This window comes from Danio rerio, chromosome 11 (assembly GCF_052040795.2).
Source record: "Danio rerio strain M-AB ecotype USA chromosome 11, GRCz13ab, whole genome shotgun sequence".
Lineage (NCBI taxonomy): Eukaryota > Metazoa > Chordata > Actinopteri > Cypriniformes > Danionidae > Danio > Danio rerio.
In genome coordinates this window covers 26,061,502-26,080,000 of record NC_141031.1, presented here as the reverse complement: position 1 = coordinate 26,080,000, position 18,499 = coordinate 26,061,502, and the positions used below count along the sequence as shown (strand labels likewise).

The 18,499-nt window shown below is 35.8% G+C and overlaps 1 protein-coding gene across 3 annotated transcripts in view; it reads left to right on the top strand.

Moving 5' to 3' along the window:
- Positions 1-18,499, top strand: part of pik3c2b (phosphatidylinositol-4-phosphate 3-kinase, catalytic subunit type 2 beta) — an 80,417-nt gene that overhangs the window by 12,047 nt on the left and 49,871 nt on the right. For all 3 annotated transcript variants that reach the window (XM_087273522.1, XM_087273523.1, XM_087273524.1), the window contains exons 3-10: positions 3,052-3,152; positions 4,186-4,346; positions 9,974-10,094; positions 14,301-14,412; positions 15,251-15,330; positions 15,420-15,483; positions 16,808-16,954; positions 17,281-17,314. In XM_087273522.1, coding sequence (XP_087129648.1) covers positions 3,052-3,152; positions 4,186-4,346; positions 9,974-10,094; positions 14,301-14,412; positions 15,251-15,330; positions 15,420-15,483; positions 16,808-16,954; positions 17,281-17,314 — 820 coding nt within the window. The remainder of the gene's footprint in view (positions 1-3,051; positions 3,153-4,185; positions 4,347-9,973; positions 10,095-14,300; positions 14,413-15,250; positions 15,331-15,419; positions 15,484-16,807; positions 16,955-17,280; positions 17,315-18,499) is intronic.

Below are 18,499 nucleotides of genomic sequence, written 5' to 3'. Positions count from 1 at the left end.
GTATTTAATTAACAAGCAAGTTAAAAATATTTAAATAAGATGAATATGAAAGGGCTAAGGACTAAAACCAGCTCAAATGGTCATGAATAAAACATGTTACAGTGATGTACACATGTACAAATATGTCATGTCCTAAAAAGCCTTTTTTGGAGGTGTTTTGACAGTTCAGAGCCACCGTACAAGCGAACAGCTAAATATATATAGTACGTTTAGAAAATGCGGCACAGATTCATCCTATTTGGCGTTTTGACATGTCATGTAGGAGCTGCTTGTCAATCAGACGCTTCTGCGCTCGTTCTTGTTGTCAATTGCGGGGAAAATGATCGATGAAAAGTTTATGATAAACAGCTGAGAGTTTTACTCAACTGTAGAGGCAGAGTTGCCATCAGAGTCAGATTTTCATACAAAACCTGCATTGAGAAGACTTAATGGCAAACACAGAGCTGAATATAAAGACAGAATGAGCGGCTGGTCCAGAGCCTCTATGACTGGATTCACCTCTCACCTCTCCCCGTGCTACAGTGTGTGTGTGTGTGTGTGTGTGTGTGTGTGTGTACAGTGTGTGTGTGTGCACGCGGTGACCGATCGCGCGCTCGATAAAATCAATATGAATATTCCGATCAAACTGAAAACATCTTACATCAACAACAACACATGACCAGCAACGCGTTGATAATAACAAATAGTCAGATTACAAACAACCGTTATGTTTACACATGTTGTAAAATGTGCGGGTCCAGCTGCAGTTTAGGGTGTGTGTGTGAAGCGAAGAGGGATAGAGAGAGAAAGGAGGAGCGGTTTTTGGGCAATGAGACTAGGAGACTGATTTGTTGTACCACACGGAAAGTAATAAATATTTTGGACCAAGTTACATGTATCCTCGTTCATTCACTGGCTGCAACTAAAAGAAAAGGCAATTCACCACGAAACTAACATTATTCGGCCCTGGAGTAATAAGTTAAGATCCCCTGCTATCTCTACACAACAAAGAGACAGAGCAGGAAAAGTTTACACATGTAATATTTTTCCTGAGGCGATTTAAAGCAAAATGCACAATGACACTCAATCAAACACATCTACAATGATAAGGAACATGGTTACTTACTGACTTATTAACGCACAGCAATACCACATGAAGAAATGACAGACTTTCAAGGAATAAACAATGTGGGAGAGATCCATTATAGTGCACTGGGCAAGTCTGAACAAGTTCCACCCACGCGTGCACGGCACGCAGGTCTGTACAATTACGTAATTTATCGGCTTAAAGATATCGGCCAAATTTAGACATCCGATCGATAACGATAATCTTAAAAATAGCATTTATCGGCCGATAACGATATGGCCGCCGATATATTGTGCATCCCTATTATGTTATGTTATGTTATAACAAAAACCTGCCATGAGAAACATCTTAGTTTGGCTTGAACATGAGCAGAGGTGAGGGGCTGTAGCAGTGAAAAGTGAAAGTATTCACCCCCATTACTTCAGCAACGGACCTAGTTGAAACCACAGGCAGTCAAGCAGCATAATACAGAGAGTGAATCATTACTGACGTAATGGGGGTGAGTACTTTCACTTTTCACTGCTACAGCCCCTCACCTCTGGTTATGTTTAAACCATTTTTAAACTAAGATCAGATCTGCGCAGTGTTTCTCATGGCAGGTTTTTATCCTTCATACATGTTGAGAGATCTACTTGATCGACTTGATAAGGGAATATTCCTTGACATAACCCACACAGAAGTGACTTAGTGAAGCGTGTAGTCATGTATGATTTTAATCGTTGTATTAGTCTGAATGTAAATGCCCTCGTCAGGCAGTGCTGGAGCAGCGGGAGAGAGTGGACCACAGTGCATCAAACGAACAGTATTTACAAAAGAAAAATACACAACTGAAGACACTTAAAGGCTTTTATTTGCAGCAGCTCTGTGATGCTCGTCCATAACAACTATTAACCCAATGCATTGGGTTAAATTAGGCTGTCCAGTCTCTGTGTTCAGTCCGTTAAAACCAGTCCGGCAGTGTAATACAGAGAGTGAATCAAAGCGCATCAAATGATCAATAATTAAAAGGGGGGGGGGGGGAAATAGAATAAATAACTATACTTTTTTATATTAGACACACATCTCATGCTTGTATTTGCAGCAGCTCCACGTCCACAACTTCACACATTGGGTTAAAGTGGGCTTCACGGTCACCTTTACTTACATTGTTTCTGTTCAGCGCAGGGAACTCAACCAACACCGTGACGTCAGACACAGCGACATTCCAAGATGGCTGCGCCCTAGGTCTAAAATCTATAGTAAAACATGTCGTTTTCTGCTGAATGCTTACATTAGTCGAGTTTGTTTAATATATTTTCATAAAAGTGGAATCCAATGTACAAAATAAGGTGAACTTGACTAAGTACTTCATTTCCCCTTTAACGTAGCATATACAACCATTACAACAAACAGAGCTTTACTGCCATTTCACTGAATGACAAGAGCCCAATATCATTGACAACAGGCTTTAAATTAGTTGAAACAAAATACTAAACCAAATTTAACTTGACATTTAAGGGTTAAGACAAATGTTGAAATTCATGCACTGTTGTATGCCCATGTGCATATTCAAGCATCTATTTCTTGTCTTTTTATGCTTGAATGGACACGGATTCAAAGATCTTCAAACTTTTTATGTTAGCTAGCATCATAAACAGTCACAATGTCTGTAGTGACATTATATGGGATCTATGTATTCGGTCTTAAAGAGACAGCAACCTTACCTGTTATGTTATTTATGTCAATCTACCAATGAAAGGGAATATTAGAGATCACATGCGTCATATATTATGCATTGTTATCACATTATGTTTGATATTTCAATTTCTGTACCTCAATTCTGTTAAACTCACTGGTAAATCATCTCAGTTATATCAATGCTTGTATGAATACTTAACTATATCATTTTATTAGTACTCTCAGTTCGTTTTAAGCTGTTTTGTTTTATTCAAAGTCATCATGAGTGTGTTTATTTATTAATTTTATATATATGTAAATCCTCATAGGTGTCTCTGGGGTCCAGGCCAAATGGCTTTGGTTATGAGCTCTTTCAGGTTTCTGAAGAAAGAGATGAAGAAGTTGCGGCCTTCTGTCATGTACTTGATTTGTGAGTTGCTTTGTTTTGATTTTCCTTCACAGTGTCTATTAGGGATGCAATGATTCTCTGTAAAAACCAAATTGTCTCGTTGTCCTCCCACGGTTCAGTGCGCCCTGTGATCCGCGGTTCAGAATGCATTATTAATATTGGTTTATTAATAAAAACAACTGAAATCAAACAGTTCTGCCTACCTAGATCAGTGGTCACTAATAGGTGGATCGAGGTCCGTGTTTAGACCCAGAAGTATACAGACACCGACATACAGCAGGTCTGTTACTTCAGTCCCACAACTGCTCTGTGTTCTTCCACACCCGATCACTCCTGCTATACACTCTGTTTACCCGCTGTCTGCTAAGAACAGTTTTCTTCTCGACTGACTGTTCCTGCTGAATTAAGAGTGAAGAGCTGAACACTCTCTCTTTGCTTAAGTTTCATTCACTACTATTGTGCTTTTAAGTGAAACGGAGCTTTATGGAATCATAATGAAATCATAAGTAAAAATGCGTTGTTGCCTTGGTAATGCAAGCATAATGCAAACAAAAGTAATCAATACTCTAATTGTGTTTATGATTATTATCTGCTTAATTAGTTAAGATGTTGAGTCAGGATGTTATATTGAAAGAGGGGAAATTTAAGCTTTTTCTCTTTATTTTCTTAAGCTATTTATTTGCACAATTTTCAAAATGCCCTATTTTAATTTAATTATTGCAAGAACATGCAAATCTACAGTCATTTGTGTAAATCTTTTGGATTGTCAGGTGTTTGTTACCCAATAAATATGTTTATTGTTCTTTGAATTGTTCTGTAGGCATTTTTTTTCTAAGTATAAATTATAGCACATACCGTACCATACACAAACAGTCACCCTAAAACCGGCATGCATACTGAACCTTCAGTAGATTGAACTGTTGCACCCCTAGTGTCTATAGTATTCACTTTTAAAAATGCTAGAATGTAATAATGCAGTTTTAATGTAATAATGAAGTTACTAATTATTAATGTTCATTCACTCATTTATTCATAACCTTCACTGTTTTATCAGGCTGCGTTCGGCTTACCCTTGCAACGACTACTCTAAAAATTCAGGCTTTGTTTGGAGCCCTTGTGTGGCGCAAGATGAACTGCAGCAGGGCCTGGGTGTCAGCATAAAGGTCACCGTTTACAGTGACCACTTCAGAGAACCACTCACCTTTTCGTGCGACGGTAAGCATTCAATCATTTCGAATCTAACAATGCAGATTTTATAAACTGTGCTATTTCAGTTCTTACTTTATTATAATTGTGGAGTTGTTTTTACTTGGTTACAATTGTGGAGCTGTATTTTCTGTCCTACATCCTTAAAGTTTGAATTGGGCCACAGGATCTCATTGGAAAGACTGAAGAGGCTCTAGACCCTGAATTCTCTTAATAGCATTACACTGAATGGGCATTCTGCCAGCCATCTGTTTTGTGTACTCAATTAAAAGAGGCAGCTTTTCATTTACTCGCCTTGAAGGAACACTCACAAGCCCCCTCATACACGCACACTCGCGAAGACACCAACAGATTTGGTCTCATGTGGAGTTATTAGAGAGGGGCTGAGAAATATGACATGAACATGCTTTCACTCTCATTTATTCACTACACTCAGGTTTTTTGTTTTTCCTGCTCTGGCATGATTTGCCTGACAGATGCCCTTTATCATGGCAGCCTGCCAGTGTACGATGAATGTGGACTGTGGTGCCATTCTAACGTGGGTTCCCATTTGTGTCATAAGCAGCTGTGAGTTCTGCTAAATGTTAGTGAAATTGATGCAGGTCATCTTAAAATAGTCTACAGGGCCTGGAAATGTTTTCTTAGGCCTTTAAAGCATAGCTTGTGAAAGTTGAGTAGTCTGGTTATTTAGGCATATTTACATAGTGTCATGTAAAATATGCATCTATAATAGTGTGCATTGTAATAATGTAATTTACTGATTTAGCTTGTTTGTTTTACAATTTACTTAAATAAGGAGTTAAAAATAGGGCTGCAAAATGATTATTATAGTGATAATAGTATGCAATATATTTCTTGCATTTGAGAGGTAAATTACCATTTATGTATTAGTTCATTCATTCATTTATTCATTTTCTTGTCGGATTAGTCCCTTTATTAATCTGGGGTCGCCACTGCGGAATGAACCGCCAACTTATCCAGCAAGTTTTTACGCAGCGAATGCCCTTCCAGCCGCAACCGATCTCTGGGAATTTATGAATTAGTTGTTTATCTATATTTGACCAATCAGATAGAGCCTTAGCTGCCTCACTATCTTTATCCCCAACTTCCCATTATTTGCTGTTCTGCTATAGACTAAAGTGGCCCAAAGGCAAACCCAGAGATGAAAGTAAATACTTATGGCGGAAGTCATTAGAAGAAAGAAAAATGACTGCAGCCAATCAGAGTCAGAATATCTGATGAGGTTTTCACTCATTCATAGTGTTTTAAAGATTCAATGTTTACACCATGACAGTTTTTTTTGTCTGAATTAGATCTGAAAAAACATACTTTATCTGTTTATTTTAAAATATTAAATATATAAATTAATTAAAAAACAGCTTGTAAATAGCATTTTTCTAAGGAAACTGTATATCTTAAGAAACGTTATTATTGCAATACTTTTTAACAATATTGCAAGTCGCATATTTTTCCAGTATCTTGTAGCCCTAATCAAAAACAATAGTTAAACATTGAAAAATAGTGTTCTAATAATTAATTTCCCAACACCTTGTTTCTTTTTTTTTTTACAAGATGTATAAGTCCCAGTTGTCTCCTCAGCTCAAAGTACCTTACAGATTATGTATTATGCTATGATGCACATGCCCATTTAGAAGGAAACATTTTTATCTTCAAATTAGGACTGCACAATATATAATTTCAGCATTGATACAACAATACACAACAATACAACAATAGACCCATTGCAGGATCTACAATGTCAAGTTTCATTTTGATGATAATTAACCAGGTAACATTTCAGAGCACATGATGTGATTGAAAAATTTAAACCTTATATAATGGTGTAATAGATTTTTGATGCGGTTTTAAGGCCTGTGACTAAGATTTTAAGTGAACTTGAACTATTTGGGCATAAGAAATAATACAGTCTGCCACTTAAACAAAGAATGAATGTGTTTATTTATACAATGAAAACTCCATGCAAAGTTATTTTACATTTTGTCACCTTAGAATTATAAAATACTATCTGACATTTTTGTCATGGAGTTATTGACATATTCTTATTAAATGACAACTTATTTACATTATGGGATGTTTTTCTAGAAGGTGTTTACAATTTTAGACTTTTTATTTAAAAAAAAAAAATTTTGTTTTGTATGGAATGCAAAAACTTTGAAGCTCAATATCTCAAAATCATTCAGAATGCGGATAGAACCTTTTAATTCCAAGGTGACGATTTGATTATTGAATTTCTGTACCTCAATACACCACCAAAACCCATAAAGTGCTGTTTATTTAATTTCTATCATTGTGCTATTGTTTTTATCCATCATCAATTTCATTCATTTTGGGTAATTTTCTCCCAAAAAATCTGAACTCGTCTACAAAATCCCAATCAAAAGAAAATGATGAAGTCTTTACAAATAGTTACTAAAGTTATCTTGTGAAATTATATTCATATTGCAATATAAATCGCAGAAAAAGAAAATATTGTAATGTCAGTTTTTTTCCAATATCGTGCAGCCCTACTTTAAATGCAAATGAGCTGTAGCTCCTTTCCCACTCTCCGTAAGAAGGCAGTCTTTACAACCCCAGTCTTTCTATCAAAAGTAAAAAAAGGTCAGTTAAAATGTCAAACCAAACTGCAATGTTTACACGTTATGTGGAAAACTAGTAACTTACAATGCTTTTTTATAACTACCAGTAAGAAATCTCTCATTTTGTCAGTGGAAATGATGCCTTGCAGAACTCATTTGGGTTACAAATGCCTTGTTTCTCTCTTTCCATCTACACTAGTTTCTCCCCTTTCTGCTGTCTCACATTGGCATGAGTTTATCTGAGTCCATTCAGGGGAAAAAAAAGCCCACCCTCAAGACTAATGTTCCAAGAGAGAGCTATCCAATTCATTATTGAGAAAGTTTGGAGAAGCCCAGAGAAAAAGAGAGAGAGAGACCAGGGGTGTTTTCTCCTAAATGTGCTCCCACGGTGACCGCAGTGCAGTGCATCTGCCCAGTTAGAGTGTAATTTGTGGCATGGGGGGAAGGGTGGATTAACCTTTTTCTGGCTCATCCCTACCTCCGCTCATTTATTTCACATCCTCGCAGTGAAGTGACGAACATTGCTGTGAATCAGGGGAAAATTCCCAACTCCTTTGTTTTCATTTGTCTGCTGACCACAGAGGGTATTCAGATCAGTAGTTTGCTAATTTACTGTATCGAGAGCATCTGGCAGTGTGTCCATTTTCAGGAATGGCTGTGCTGACACGTCACTAATTGATGACCTCTTATTGATCTAGCTCTGGATAAACCAATACCTTTAAGACACACGGGGCAGCTACTCTGTTTCTTAGTGTGCCTTTTGTTGGCAAAGAATTAAACCAGTGTCTTTTGTTGTTTTACAGTGGATATGGGAAGTTAGTTTCCTAACAGCCAAGTTACTAAAGCAGTACATTGAGATCACATTTGAGGACCGGTGAACTGATTATACTGTGCTTTATTAGACAGTGGTGAACCGAACACAGATTGACAGGCTGATTTGATGTCGTAATAAAATTTAAATGGCAATTGAATTATGCTTTATTTGGGTAGCAAAACCTAATTGTAAGAACCTTTTAGATAATGGTGATGTTTTAACTGACTAAAATTATGATTGCTGACTATGTATTGGTGTTTTCTAGCTTGGGAGGATTGTTGTTGCGGATGAAATCTTTACGTTGTAGCATAAAAGAATCCATGATTCTTTTTTTAAACCAGTTTTTTCAAATGAACGGTCCAAAGGATCTGGTTTTCACAAAAAAACCAAACTTCCAATCATTAACTCTTTGTACTACATTAAGTGACAGTTTTCTGCAGAGCTTCACCCTTTAGGTACCATACTATTGTGCTAGGTACCCTTACAAAAGGATTATAAGAAAGTGGTACAGTTTGCTATTTTGGTGCCATTCACACCTTCTGACAGTGGAAACTGAAATAATTGTGTACTCTACTGAACCTTATTAATCAATAGAAACGAGAAAATAGAACAGACAGTGTTTATATATTTTTATTCCTTAAATGTTTTGAAGTATGCCAAAAAATGTCAGATTCACGTTTAACATGCTTTCTTGTTTGTTTGTTTATTTTTATTTATTTAAAAAAAAAATTTTACAATAAAACCAAAACCAAGTGTAATAGTGCAGCACGTTTATGCTTGTTTTTTTTTTTTTTTTTGTAAACCAACACTGCTGTGTGTGTAAACCATTATTTAAAACATTATTTTAAAGTTATTTTTAAAATGACTTTAACAGTCATTATTTAGAGCAGTCAAATGTGGTCCACCATTTGGTGAAGCAGGCAGTTAAAGGGATATTGTAAATAAATATTGCTTATTTTTAATATAAAATAAAATATAGAGGTGATCGGTAGTGGTAGGTCAAAATATTTATCTCTTATATGCACAGTCTGAGCTGTTCAAATAAATTGCTGAGTTTGAACTTTAAAACTTTAAAAGTTTCATGGACAAATTTCACTTGTTTTTCTGTTCTGCTGTTTCTGTTTTCCCTTGTTTTGCTTCTGCTTGTATTAGTTGTCATGGTTTTTAATTAGTTGATTGATTTGTCTCACCTGTGCCTTGTTTTACCTTTCATCACCTTAAGAATCTGTTCCACCTGTTTGATTCATTCTTTTCCGTGTGGTCAATTCTTGTTTGTAGTTGTTCTTTCCCCTTTGTTTGTTTGCTTGCTTGTTTACTCTTAAACTTATTAAATATTTGTTTTTGATTTGAGACACTGCTTACTTTTAGACCTTCCTTTTTGCTTGCACCGGCGTTCAAATGTTTGGCTAATTTTAAATTGTAAAAATATTTTATAACACTGCGTATCTATCTTTCCTGTAGTTTTAATTGTACATTTTTTTAAGTGTTCTTACCAACCCAAAACTTTAAACAATAGCGTATTTAAGAACAGAGGCATTTTACGGTTCTGATTATACACCAAACCAGCATCAAAAAACTAGTGTGGATCTAAGTCGACTGGGTTGTCACCTTGTCACATGCATCTGGGCTAAAATTTTGCACTTCAACACATTTCAAAGACTACAATTCACAGCCAACTAGCAGGTATGATATGTGTGTGGGAGAGACTGTATCAGTTAGTATTTAATTATTCAAACAATACACAAATCAGCACTTTCTGAATGTTTATCATTTACTTAATAGCAGACTGCACGCATTGCAATGTGTAGTCATCTTGAATTTGTTGTTCACTTTTGTCACTCTTGCATTTAAATTTAAGCACACTCGTTCACTCAACTTGTCACTGAACAGCCAATCAAAGTTGGCTGTGGGTGGATAGTGGCAACAGAATTGTTAAAAAAAAAAAAGAAACTACTGATAATATTCAACTGAAATATGAGCTGACTGATTCCATGGTCTGCTGTGTCAGGGCCTTTAGAAAAGTGTGTTGTTGCCTCAATTCACTTGTAAATGTCACAATAAAAATAGAAGTCTGTTGTTTTATAATGTCCTATTTAACAGAAATGTTGTGGGTCATTGGAATAGTGACACTGCATAACTGATAAATGTAGTTACTCGTCAACCCCTGTTGGAAAATGATTACTTCTCATGCAAGTAATATCAATATTGTTCTCTTCATCCCTCAGGATCCTCAACAATCGACCTGCTGATCTATCAGACCCTCTGCTATGCTCACGATGACCTGGATATGATTGACGTGGACGATTATCTGCTCAAAATCTGCAGCCAGGCAGAGTTCCTTAAAAAGTAAGAACATCAAATCAACAGTGACTTGACAAACTGATGCATGAAATGTTTATAGTCTTGCAGAACAACCACAACCACAACTTCTCTTATATAATAGTCATATGACTATTATATTTAGTAATATATAATAGTCAAATACAGATAAGGTAATATATAATTTCATACTCGCTTACAAATAAAAGACTTTATCAAACCAATGTTTTGGAGAATAACTTTTAGGCAAGGTGTGCTTATTTAATAATAAAAAATCGCATGAGGAACATCTAAAACTTGATTTTGGAACGTTTGAACAACAGGAGACTTTATTATTTTATTATTATTATTATTATTATTATTAGTTTATTGGTTTTAATATACAAAATAGAACTACAATAACAAAACAATTGACACACAAACCAAATACAGTAACCCAGCAAACAACTTTGTGTTTAATAGATGTCTAATAGACATCTAAATGTAGTCTGCTTGGCTAAAACAAGGCTAAACATGGGCTGTTACTGAAAATCTAATAGACATTTAATGCCGAGTTAAGACTGCACGATTTTCAAAGTAGTCGTGTCACAGGTGTTTTCACACTGCATGGCTATCTGGGGTTGCCTTTCGTCGCTGCTTTATTTACGCTTTAGGATAGATCAGTGACGGGGGGTGTCATACTGCATGACTTTGCAGTAGGAAGAATTGCCGACAACTTTGTCTCGGTCTGAAAACTACATCACTCACAACCAAACAAGCGAGAAGTGACATAGAAACAATGAGAGTTCACGTAGTATATCTTTTGTTATTAACTACATAATGAGAAAGAAGCCTTTAGTCGGGTAGAAAATGAACTTATTTTGCTCACCTGGGTTTTGAGGGGAGTTAGCAATTTCTCTTCAACTTTATTCCTTTTTGACCTGGTTGTGGTATTGCTCAGATGACACTTCAAACAGACACAGGTGCTCCTGCTAAATTTCCACTAGTTTTTCCCTCCATTTCTTGGGTGCAAGTAGACTGAGAAGTGCTTTTAAATTGTCCCCCAACCCCCCGCTGGCCTGAAGATACCCACACTAGTGGATGCTGCTCAGACGTTATATGTGTAGTCATTCATTTCTGTTCATTCAATGACTAGTCTAGTTTTGGCCTATTAGACGTCTGTTAGATTTTCACTGACAGCCTAAATTTAGCCCTTATTTTAGCCAAGATGATTATGTTTAGACATCTGTTAGACATCTTTTAAAAACAAAAATGCTTGCCTGGAAAAAACATATCCAATGTTTATATGCAATAAGCTGGTAAGAGGTACCATCCAAGTGCACTGACTAGAGGAAAAAAAAGATTTCAATAAATAAATAAAGAGAAAAAGGTATAGAAATAAATAATATTACTTAAAGAAGGGAAGTCACATTAATGTCAGGCTTGATTTTGTTTTTAAACATTCTATTTCTTCCACAAAATAATTCCAAAACCATGTGTTTGCAATTAAAATTTAAAAAATAAAGTTGCACGTGATACTTCTGTGGTATTTCTGTGAGGGTAGTTTGCTTTAGAAGTTACATAATTTAGTCTTGACCTTGCATAAAAAGGGCAATTAGCAATCTTAAGATGAAGCTTGCTATGAAACTTGTACTCACTCCAAGCTTTTTAAAGGCTTAATGTACTTTCGCTTTCAGTCTTCTTGTAGAAAAATGATTAGCCTGATCATCTTGTTTGGCTGTCGTTCATAATCCAGGCCTCTGCTTGTAAATACTCACTGTTGACAACAGTTGTAGAAATTTTTTGGATGTTTGCAAGGGGATTCAGTCACACAGGCTGTCAGATTTTGCCCATAATGCCTTATGACCAAAAACTGGCGACCTACTGAAAAGCTAAAAAAAAAAAAAAAAGTTCCTACCCAACAGCATACCCGATTTCGTGTTCAAGCACATGTCCATTTGAGTTGTGTGCTGAAGTGGGGTGTTTCCAAAGAAACTGGCTGAACTGGAGATCTGCGGTTTGTGGTCTCCTCGTCATATAACTGTGGCCCTTCAATTGTGGTCACACATAAACAAGCTGTGCTAATGTCTGTGGACTGTTTTAACCACATTGGGTTTTCCCATGGCAAGACCACCGTAGCAAGACCAACTTAAACGTGCAAGACCACTCATACGTGTGCTCTTCCTGTTTTTCATTTTTAAAGGCCACTTGACATTTTTGACAATACATTCTGTTATTTTATTTCTCTAAAAGGGCAAAACAGACACAGCTAAGACTTTTTTTATCTCTGTGAGTCAAAAACCGCAGGTGTGATTCTGTTAAAGTGTGTGTTGGTGGTTTTTGCTGTGTGTGCAGCTGTGTGATAGGAAGTGTGTCTTTTCCTGATAACTGTATGCTTGTGCAGGGCTGTGAAAAGAAGGGATGTTGTGTGTATGACTTTTAAAGTAGATATATAAGCATCAGTTTCAAAACAACAATGAGCTTTAGTCGTTGAGGGGCTTTTTGGGTGCTGAGACGATGAAACAATAAGCCACAATGCCAACGGTGCAGCGGAAACATGCTTTAGCGCAGTATTTTCAGTTTTTGTGCAGCTGTAACAGTGTCGGTTGTTGTTATTTTCTGGCCTGTTCACTCCATTGTTTTTACTTTCAGGCTACCAAAATGCTATTGTTTTATAAATGGACAGCCAGATTCTAAAAAGCTTTACAGTTTAAAAAACAATGTAATGTTGAACGTTTTTAATTTCATGTTTGGTTCTTTAAATACACACAAGCTGCAGTTCTGAAGTCTTGGGTTGGTAGGATTTTCATTTACATAAAAAGTACTTTTTTTTTCTTTTGATCAAAAATAGAAATCATTTGATATAATAAACTGCTCCACAGTGTTCCTCATTTGTGGAACTCGTCATAGCTAAAAGCATTAACCAAACTAATGCATTTGGAGCGCTGATAAAATGTCTTATTTTTATGAATTTTAAAAACAGTTGTGCTGTTTGATATGTGGAAATGTAGTGTGTTTTTCTTGAACTTTAAAACAACAACATAGAATTAGATTTTTTTTAACATGATCAATTAGTTTTAATGAATTGAAAGGTGCAGTATGCAACTTTGAAACCCAGTGGTTGAACTTGGTATTGCACTCCTGGATCAAAACAAACGCAAGCGCAGGTTGTCAAATTGAGGACAGGAGCGAGTGGTTCAGACTGTGTTCTAAATAAAAGCAACGACACGTAATAGAAGGAATATTTTCCATATCAAAAGGAGTTTTTGTACTAACCGACATCCTGAATTGATATATTAGCAACGGCTTCTATTTCTCACAGGTGAACAACAGAAAATTATGACAATGATCACCTCAAGTAAACCTTGTGTGCTTTATTCAGTGTTAAATGCTAACAATGAGTTTGAATGCCATTTTATATGACATTTATTGCCACATACTGAAAGCAGCAGCAGGGAGTTTCAGATCTTGAAAATAAAATAAACCATTTAAAACTGAACTTTAGAATATGAATGATTCAGTATTTACTTTTAATAATGTTAATGAGGTTTAATATAAATTAATTAGATCATAAACCTTACAATTTTGTGAGTGCATATTCTGTGCTTCTGAATGGCTGTATTTAAATTTCTGTCGTGTTCTGTCTGATACAAACAATCAGATTGCTTATCGCTGCATATCTCATCACGAAGCGTGTTGTTAGGTAAAGTGGTTACAATGTAACCTGCTCAACTAATGTCGCATTTCGGTCACGAGCACATGCTTTTAGAGCCTTTCTGAATGACCGAATAATGAAATATGAAGTTTTCCACCAATATAATTAATCAAACTGGCGTTGTGCAGGTTAAAATGACCAAAACAAACACAGCGTTCCGGCACGGAAAACACATTTTCAAAGCAGAATACCTGACTTCAGAATTGTTTTTCAGATACAAGTATGTTCACTTGGCTTGTTTCTTTAAAAGTCTGCAAACATATTATGGTATTTTTATGCTTTAGAAAAGTCAAAATCTTACATACAGCACCTTTATTGTTTATGGGGTAAATTAGCCAAAGCTATGAAAAGTTGTGTGTCTCAGTGTGTGTGTCAGTGTGTGTCTCAGTGTGTGTCTCAGTGTGTGTCTCAGTGTGTGTCTCAGTGTGTGTCTCAGTGTGTGTCTCAGTGTGTGTCTCAGTGTGTGTCTCAGTGTGTGTCTCACTGTGTGTATGTGTGTTATAAATATATAACGTGTAATATAAGTCTTTTCTGTGAAGTACTCAGACTCTGGCGAGCTTTGAGTACATCCAGCAGTGTCTGAAGTTCGACTGGGACATTCGCCTCATTCTCACCAAAAGGAGTTCTGTCAACATGGAGCTCGCCCGAACGGTAAAGCCAACACTGACACTAGATGGATTAGCCAGCCAAAAACATGCTTTTCTATTGTGGAACCTGCAGGAAACAGCTGTAGGAAACCTTATGTAGACATCTTAAAATCAACAAGCTTGTACTTAATTTTGGAAGTTCTCTACAAAACCTTGAGTTGCAGGCTTGAATTATGCTTATGATACATGGGGCTACTTTTTGAGCAATGTTATATTCAGGGCATATACTTCTTCCATATAGCAAATGAGATAGAGATTTCTACCCATTCTTAATGGGAAAGTAGCCAAGAAAAAAATCATCAGTGTGCAATGTGCAACCATGCTGAATGCAAAACATTTTTAGAAATGCAGTCTAGAGGTGCACTTCTCCATGCAGTTCCTGAAATGCCAGACCGTTCATATTGCGTCTGACACATCCACTGTACCATCATTTAGAGTACAATACATGTAATATGTTTGGTATGCGACCTTACACCGAGATCTTGTGCTTAAGGTGTTTTCCCAGAAACATACTACACCCATTTCCTTATTTTGGATTTGGTTCTGTAGAAGCATTTCCATTGAATCGTAGGCTCTGTTTACACCTGGAAGTATTAGCCTATATTTTCGTCAATCCATCAATCAGAAGTGGACAGTGGCGACCCCTATGGACGTGATTAAAAGCGGACAAGCTTAAAATGTTTACACTCTGTTCACACTTCTACTAAGCATTGTTCGCTTGATTGATGATTAATGAAACACATCTTAACACCAGGTGTGAACAGGGTCATAGTGTAAATGCTAATAATGTTTGAGTTTTTAAATATTTGATTTATTGAAGCGATTTTGTTGTTGCTTGACAGACTGAGGATGACGATACTCCATCCACTATGAACCACAGTATTCTACTGCAAGAGAGGCCAATCAAACAGACTGTGACCAAGTGAGTAAAATGGAGGAGGTTTTGGGCTGTTGTGGTTTTAGCATTCATACTTTCTGATGAAAAAATCTTTTTTTGTGTGTGTGTAACAGGGAGGCACTGACACTTCTCCTAGACACTTTTCACAACGAGGCAGAGTCTTTTCTTTTATCAGAGGTGAGCTTGCTTTATTTGATGATCTGAACATAGTTTGGTCATTTGTTAAAGTGAAAGTGTGCATGAAATATGGAAAAAAATATAACAAAGTGCGGAAATATTATTTCCAAACACGTTTATAAATGGGAATAAATGCTAAATATTAATACTATTTATCTATGTATTAATAATAATATTAAGATATATTATTGCAATATATATGTGAAATGTCTAAATTTGTAAATGTATACACACATTTTTTTCAATTCAATTTTAGTTTGTAACTCTTGTTTATTTATGATCCTTCTATAATTGTTATATTTTTGCATCAAAATGAAGTAGTGATGATTAAGTTAAACAGTGGGCGGGGGGGTCAATGTAGTGGGATTTTTGTATTTTCATTATTTTATTTTTATAATTAATTCTGTCCATCCTCCTAGCCTCTGACAATAGGATAAATAATATTAATAATAATAATAATAATAATAATAATAATAATAATTCCTTACATTTATATAGCGTTTTTTTTCTTGACACTCAAAGTGCTTTACACATCGGGGGGAATTTCCTCATCCACCCCCAGTGTGCAGCATCCACCTGGAGGGCGTGATGGCAGCCATATTGCGCCAGACTGCACACCAGCTGATTGTTGGAGAGGAGTGAAGAAGCCAATTATGATATGGGGATAATTAGGAGGGAATGATGGACAGGATGCCGAGGTTAAACCCCTACTCTTTTCGAAGGACATCCTGGAATTTTTAATGACCACAGATAGTCAGGACCTCTGTTTAACATCAGATCCTAAAGACTGTGCTCACTAAGCAGTATAGAGTCCCCTTCACTATACTGGGGCATTAGGACCTACACAGACCGCAGGTTGAGCACCCCCTACGGGTCTCGCTAACACCACTTTCGGCAGCAACCTAGCTTTTCCATGTGGTCTCCCATCCATTTACTGCCTTATTTACCTGGAACCATCAAGTAACCATCTTAATTGATTTTTTTTTTTGTTAAATGTTTATATTTTGAAGAATGTTGAAAGGCAGTAGCCACAGTATGAAAAACAATACTATGGAAATCAATGGAGTTTCAACATTCTTCAAAAAATCATTTTTTATGTCGAACAGAAGAAGAAAAATATTAGGAATTAATTGCAAATAAATGACAGAATAGACTCATACTCAACTTGATTATCCCATTTAACAAAACTATTAGTTTAAAATTTCAATTATGTTTATCGAAATTGTATTATAACTTTAAACACAATTTTTTTAAATGTCTTCATCCTTCTTTGTTTCAATATTATCTCGTTAATGGCTTTTTTTTTTGTTGTTGTCACTTGTAGGTGGAGTTGCCATTGCACGTGGAGCGTTTAGTGCAGTCTGTGAAGGCCTTGTGTACTTCACTAGCAGCTGTTGAAACACCTGACATCACTGCTGCCCTCAACCAGCTGCCAGCATGTCCCTGTAGACTACAGCCTAAAGTGCAGAAGGTAGTGCGCGTTCTAAGTCACTAACACAGCACGGGGAAATGTAGAAATCTGATAAGAATTGATGCACACTGCTGTTATTGATGGCCACTTTCTTTTGAGTGCAGCTGCAAACCTGCAAAGTTTGCTGCAGGTTTTAACTTCCTCAAATGATTAGTGCGTGATTTTGCTCAAACCACTAGCCTTTAAAGTTGCTAGAAATATTCCACCCATGCTTTTTTTTTTTTTTTAGCTATTATGAGTTTCACTTTTACTACACAACAGTTTGTTTGTCTCATTTTCTGGTATGCAATACTAATGTTATTGTATGTTTCCGTTTGCCTTTAAAGGATGTCAGTGTCTTGGCCAAGAAAGAAAACAGAGGTATGAAGATTCACTCTGGTTATAATGCTTTCACATACAACCAATGCTATTAGCAGTACTTATGATATTTGAAAATAGTAAAGCCATCAAAAAATTTACTGAAATGGAAGCATGAGATTAAGGTGATCACCAAAAATACTGAATAACTAATAAACACACAAACCAAATGAGTATGGAGTATGAGTGTTTCTACCAGGGAATAAAATCTAAAACAATCTTAATGTAATTGTGACTTTTTAATTTTGATTATATTCATCAATTTTAAGTTGATATCCTTGTATAAAGAAAATGGTGAGCTATAATTTGAGATCTAAACAATATAAATATAAGATATAAATTATGAGATCTAAACAAATGTAAAAAAGCAGAACTGAGAGATGGAAACTTAAGATAGTTTCCAATTCTGAAATTACATTTGTTCTTTTTTGCTTTTCTTTTTTCGATTCATTTTTTTTGTAAATTTTTTTACAATTGCATGTTTATAAATGTTAAAAATGTGATTTATAAAGTTCCAAAATTAAGTCAGAATTTTGAAATCAATTTTCTTTTAAGTTTTTTAAATCAATTTTACATATATATATGTAATATAGTAGTTATATGTTTGTTTGGTTAAAATAATATAAATAATGTTGTGCTTTATCATTTATACAACTACTTTACAGTTGCTTTTTATAATAAAATATAGCTTTAATTAAATTAGTTTAATCCTAGTCAAATTCATATTTAATTTAGCAGACATTTTCATCCAAAGTGACTTACAAATGAGCAATCACACAAGTAGCAGTAGTGGGAGGCAAGCCTTGACATGAGGCCGATTGTCCCACCAGTGACGATATACAGCCATAATTCTCTGCGTTTTTACTACAGTTCGACAGCATAATCGTGCATATAAAAAAGAAAATCAAACTAGTAGAGTCTCAAAAGCTATTTTGTAAGAGGAACTACTTTCTTCAGCCATTAATTCACATCTGCAGCTGATGCAGCAGAAACCAATGCTACTTCACAAATGTCACTTTAGAGCTAGTATTTGAATGATTCTCTTGCGTAATGTCTAAAGTGATGACAAAAGAGGTGATTTTGCTGACATTCTTAGATTATAAGGCTGAACGGCATGAAATGCCATCAGTCTACAGAGACTTCCCAGTATTTCTGTTGCAGTCGGGAGATCACTATATTTATCCCACC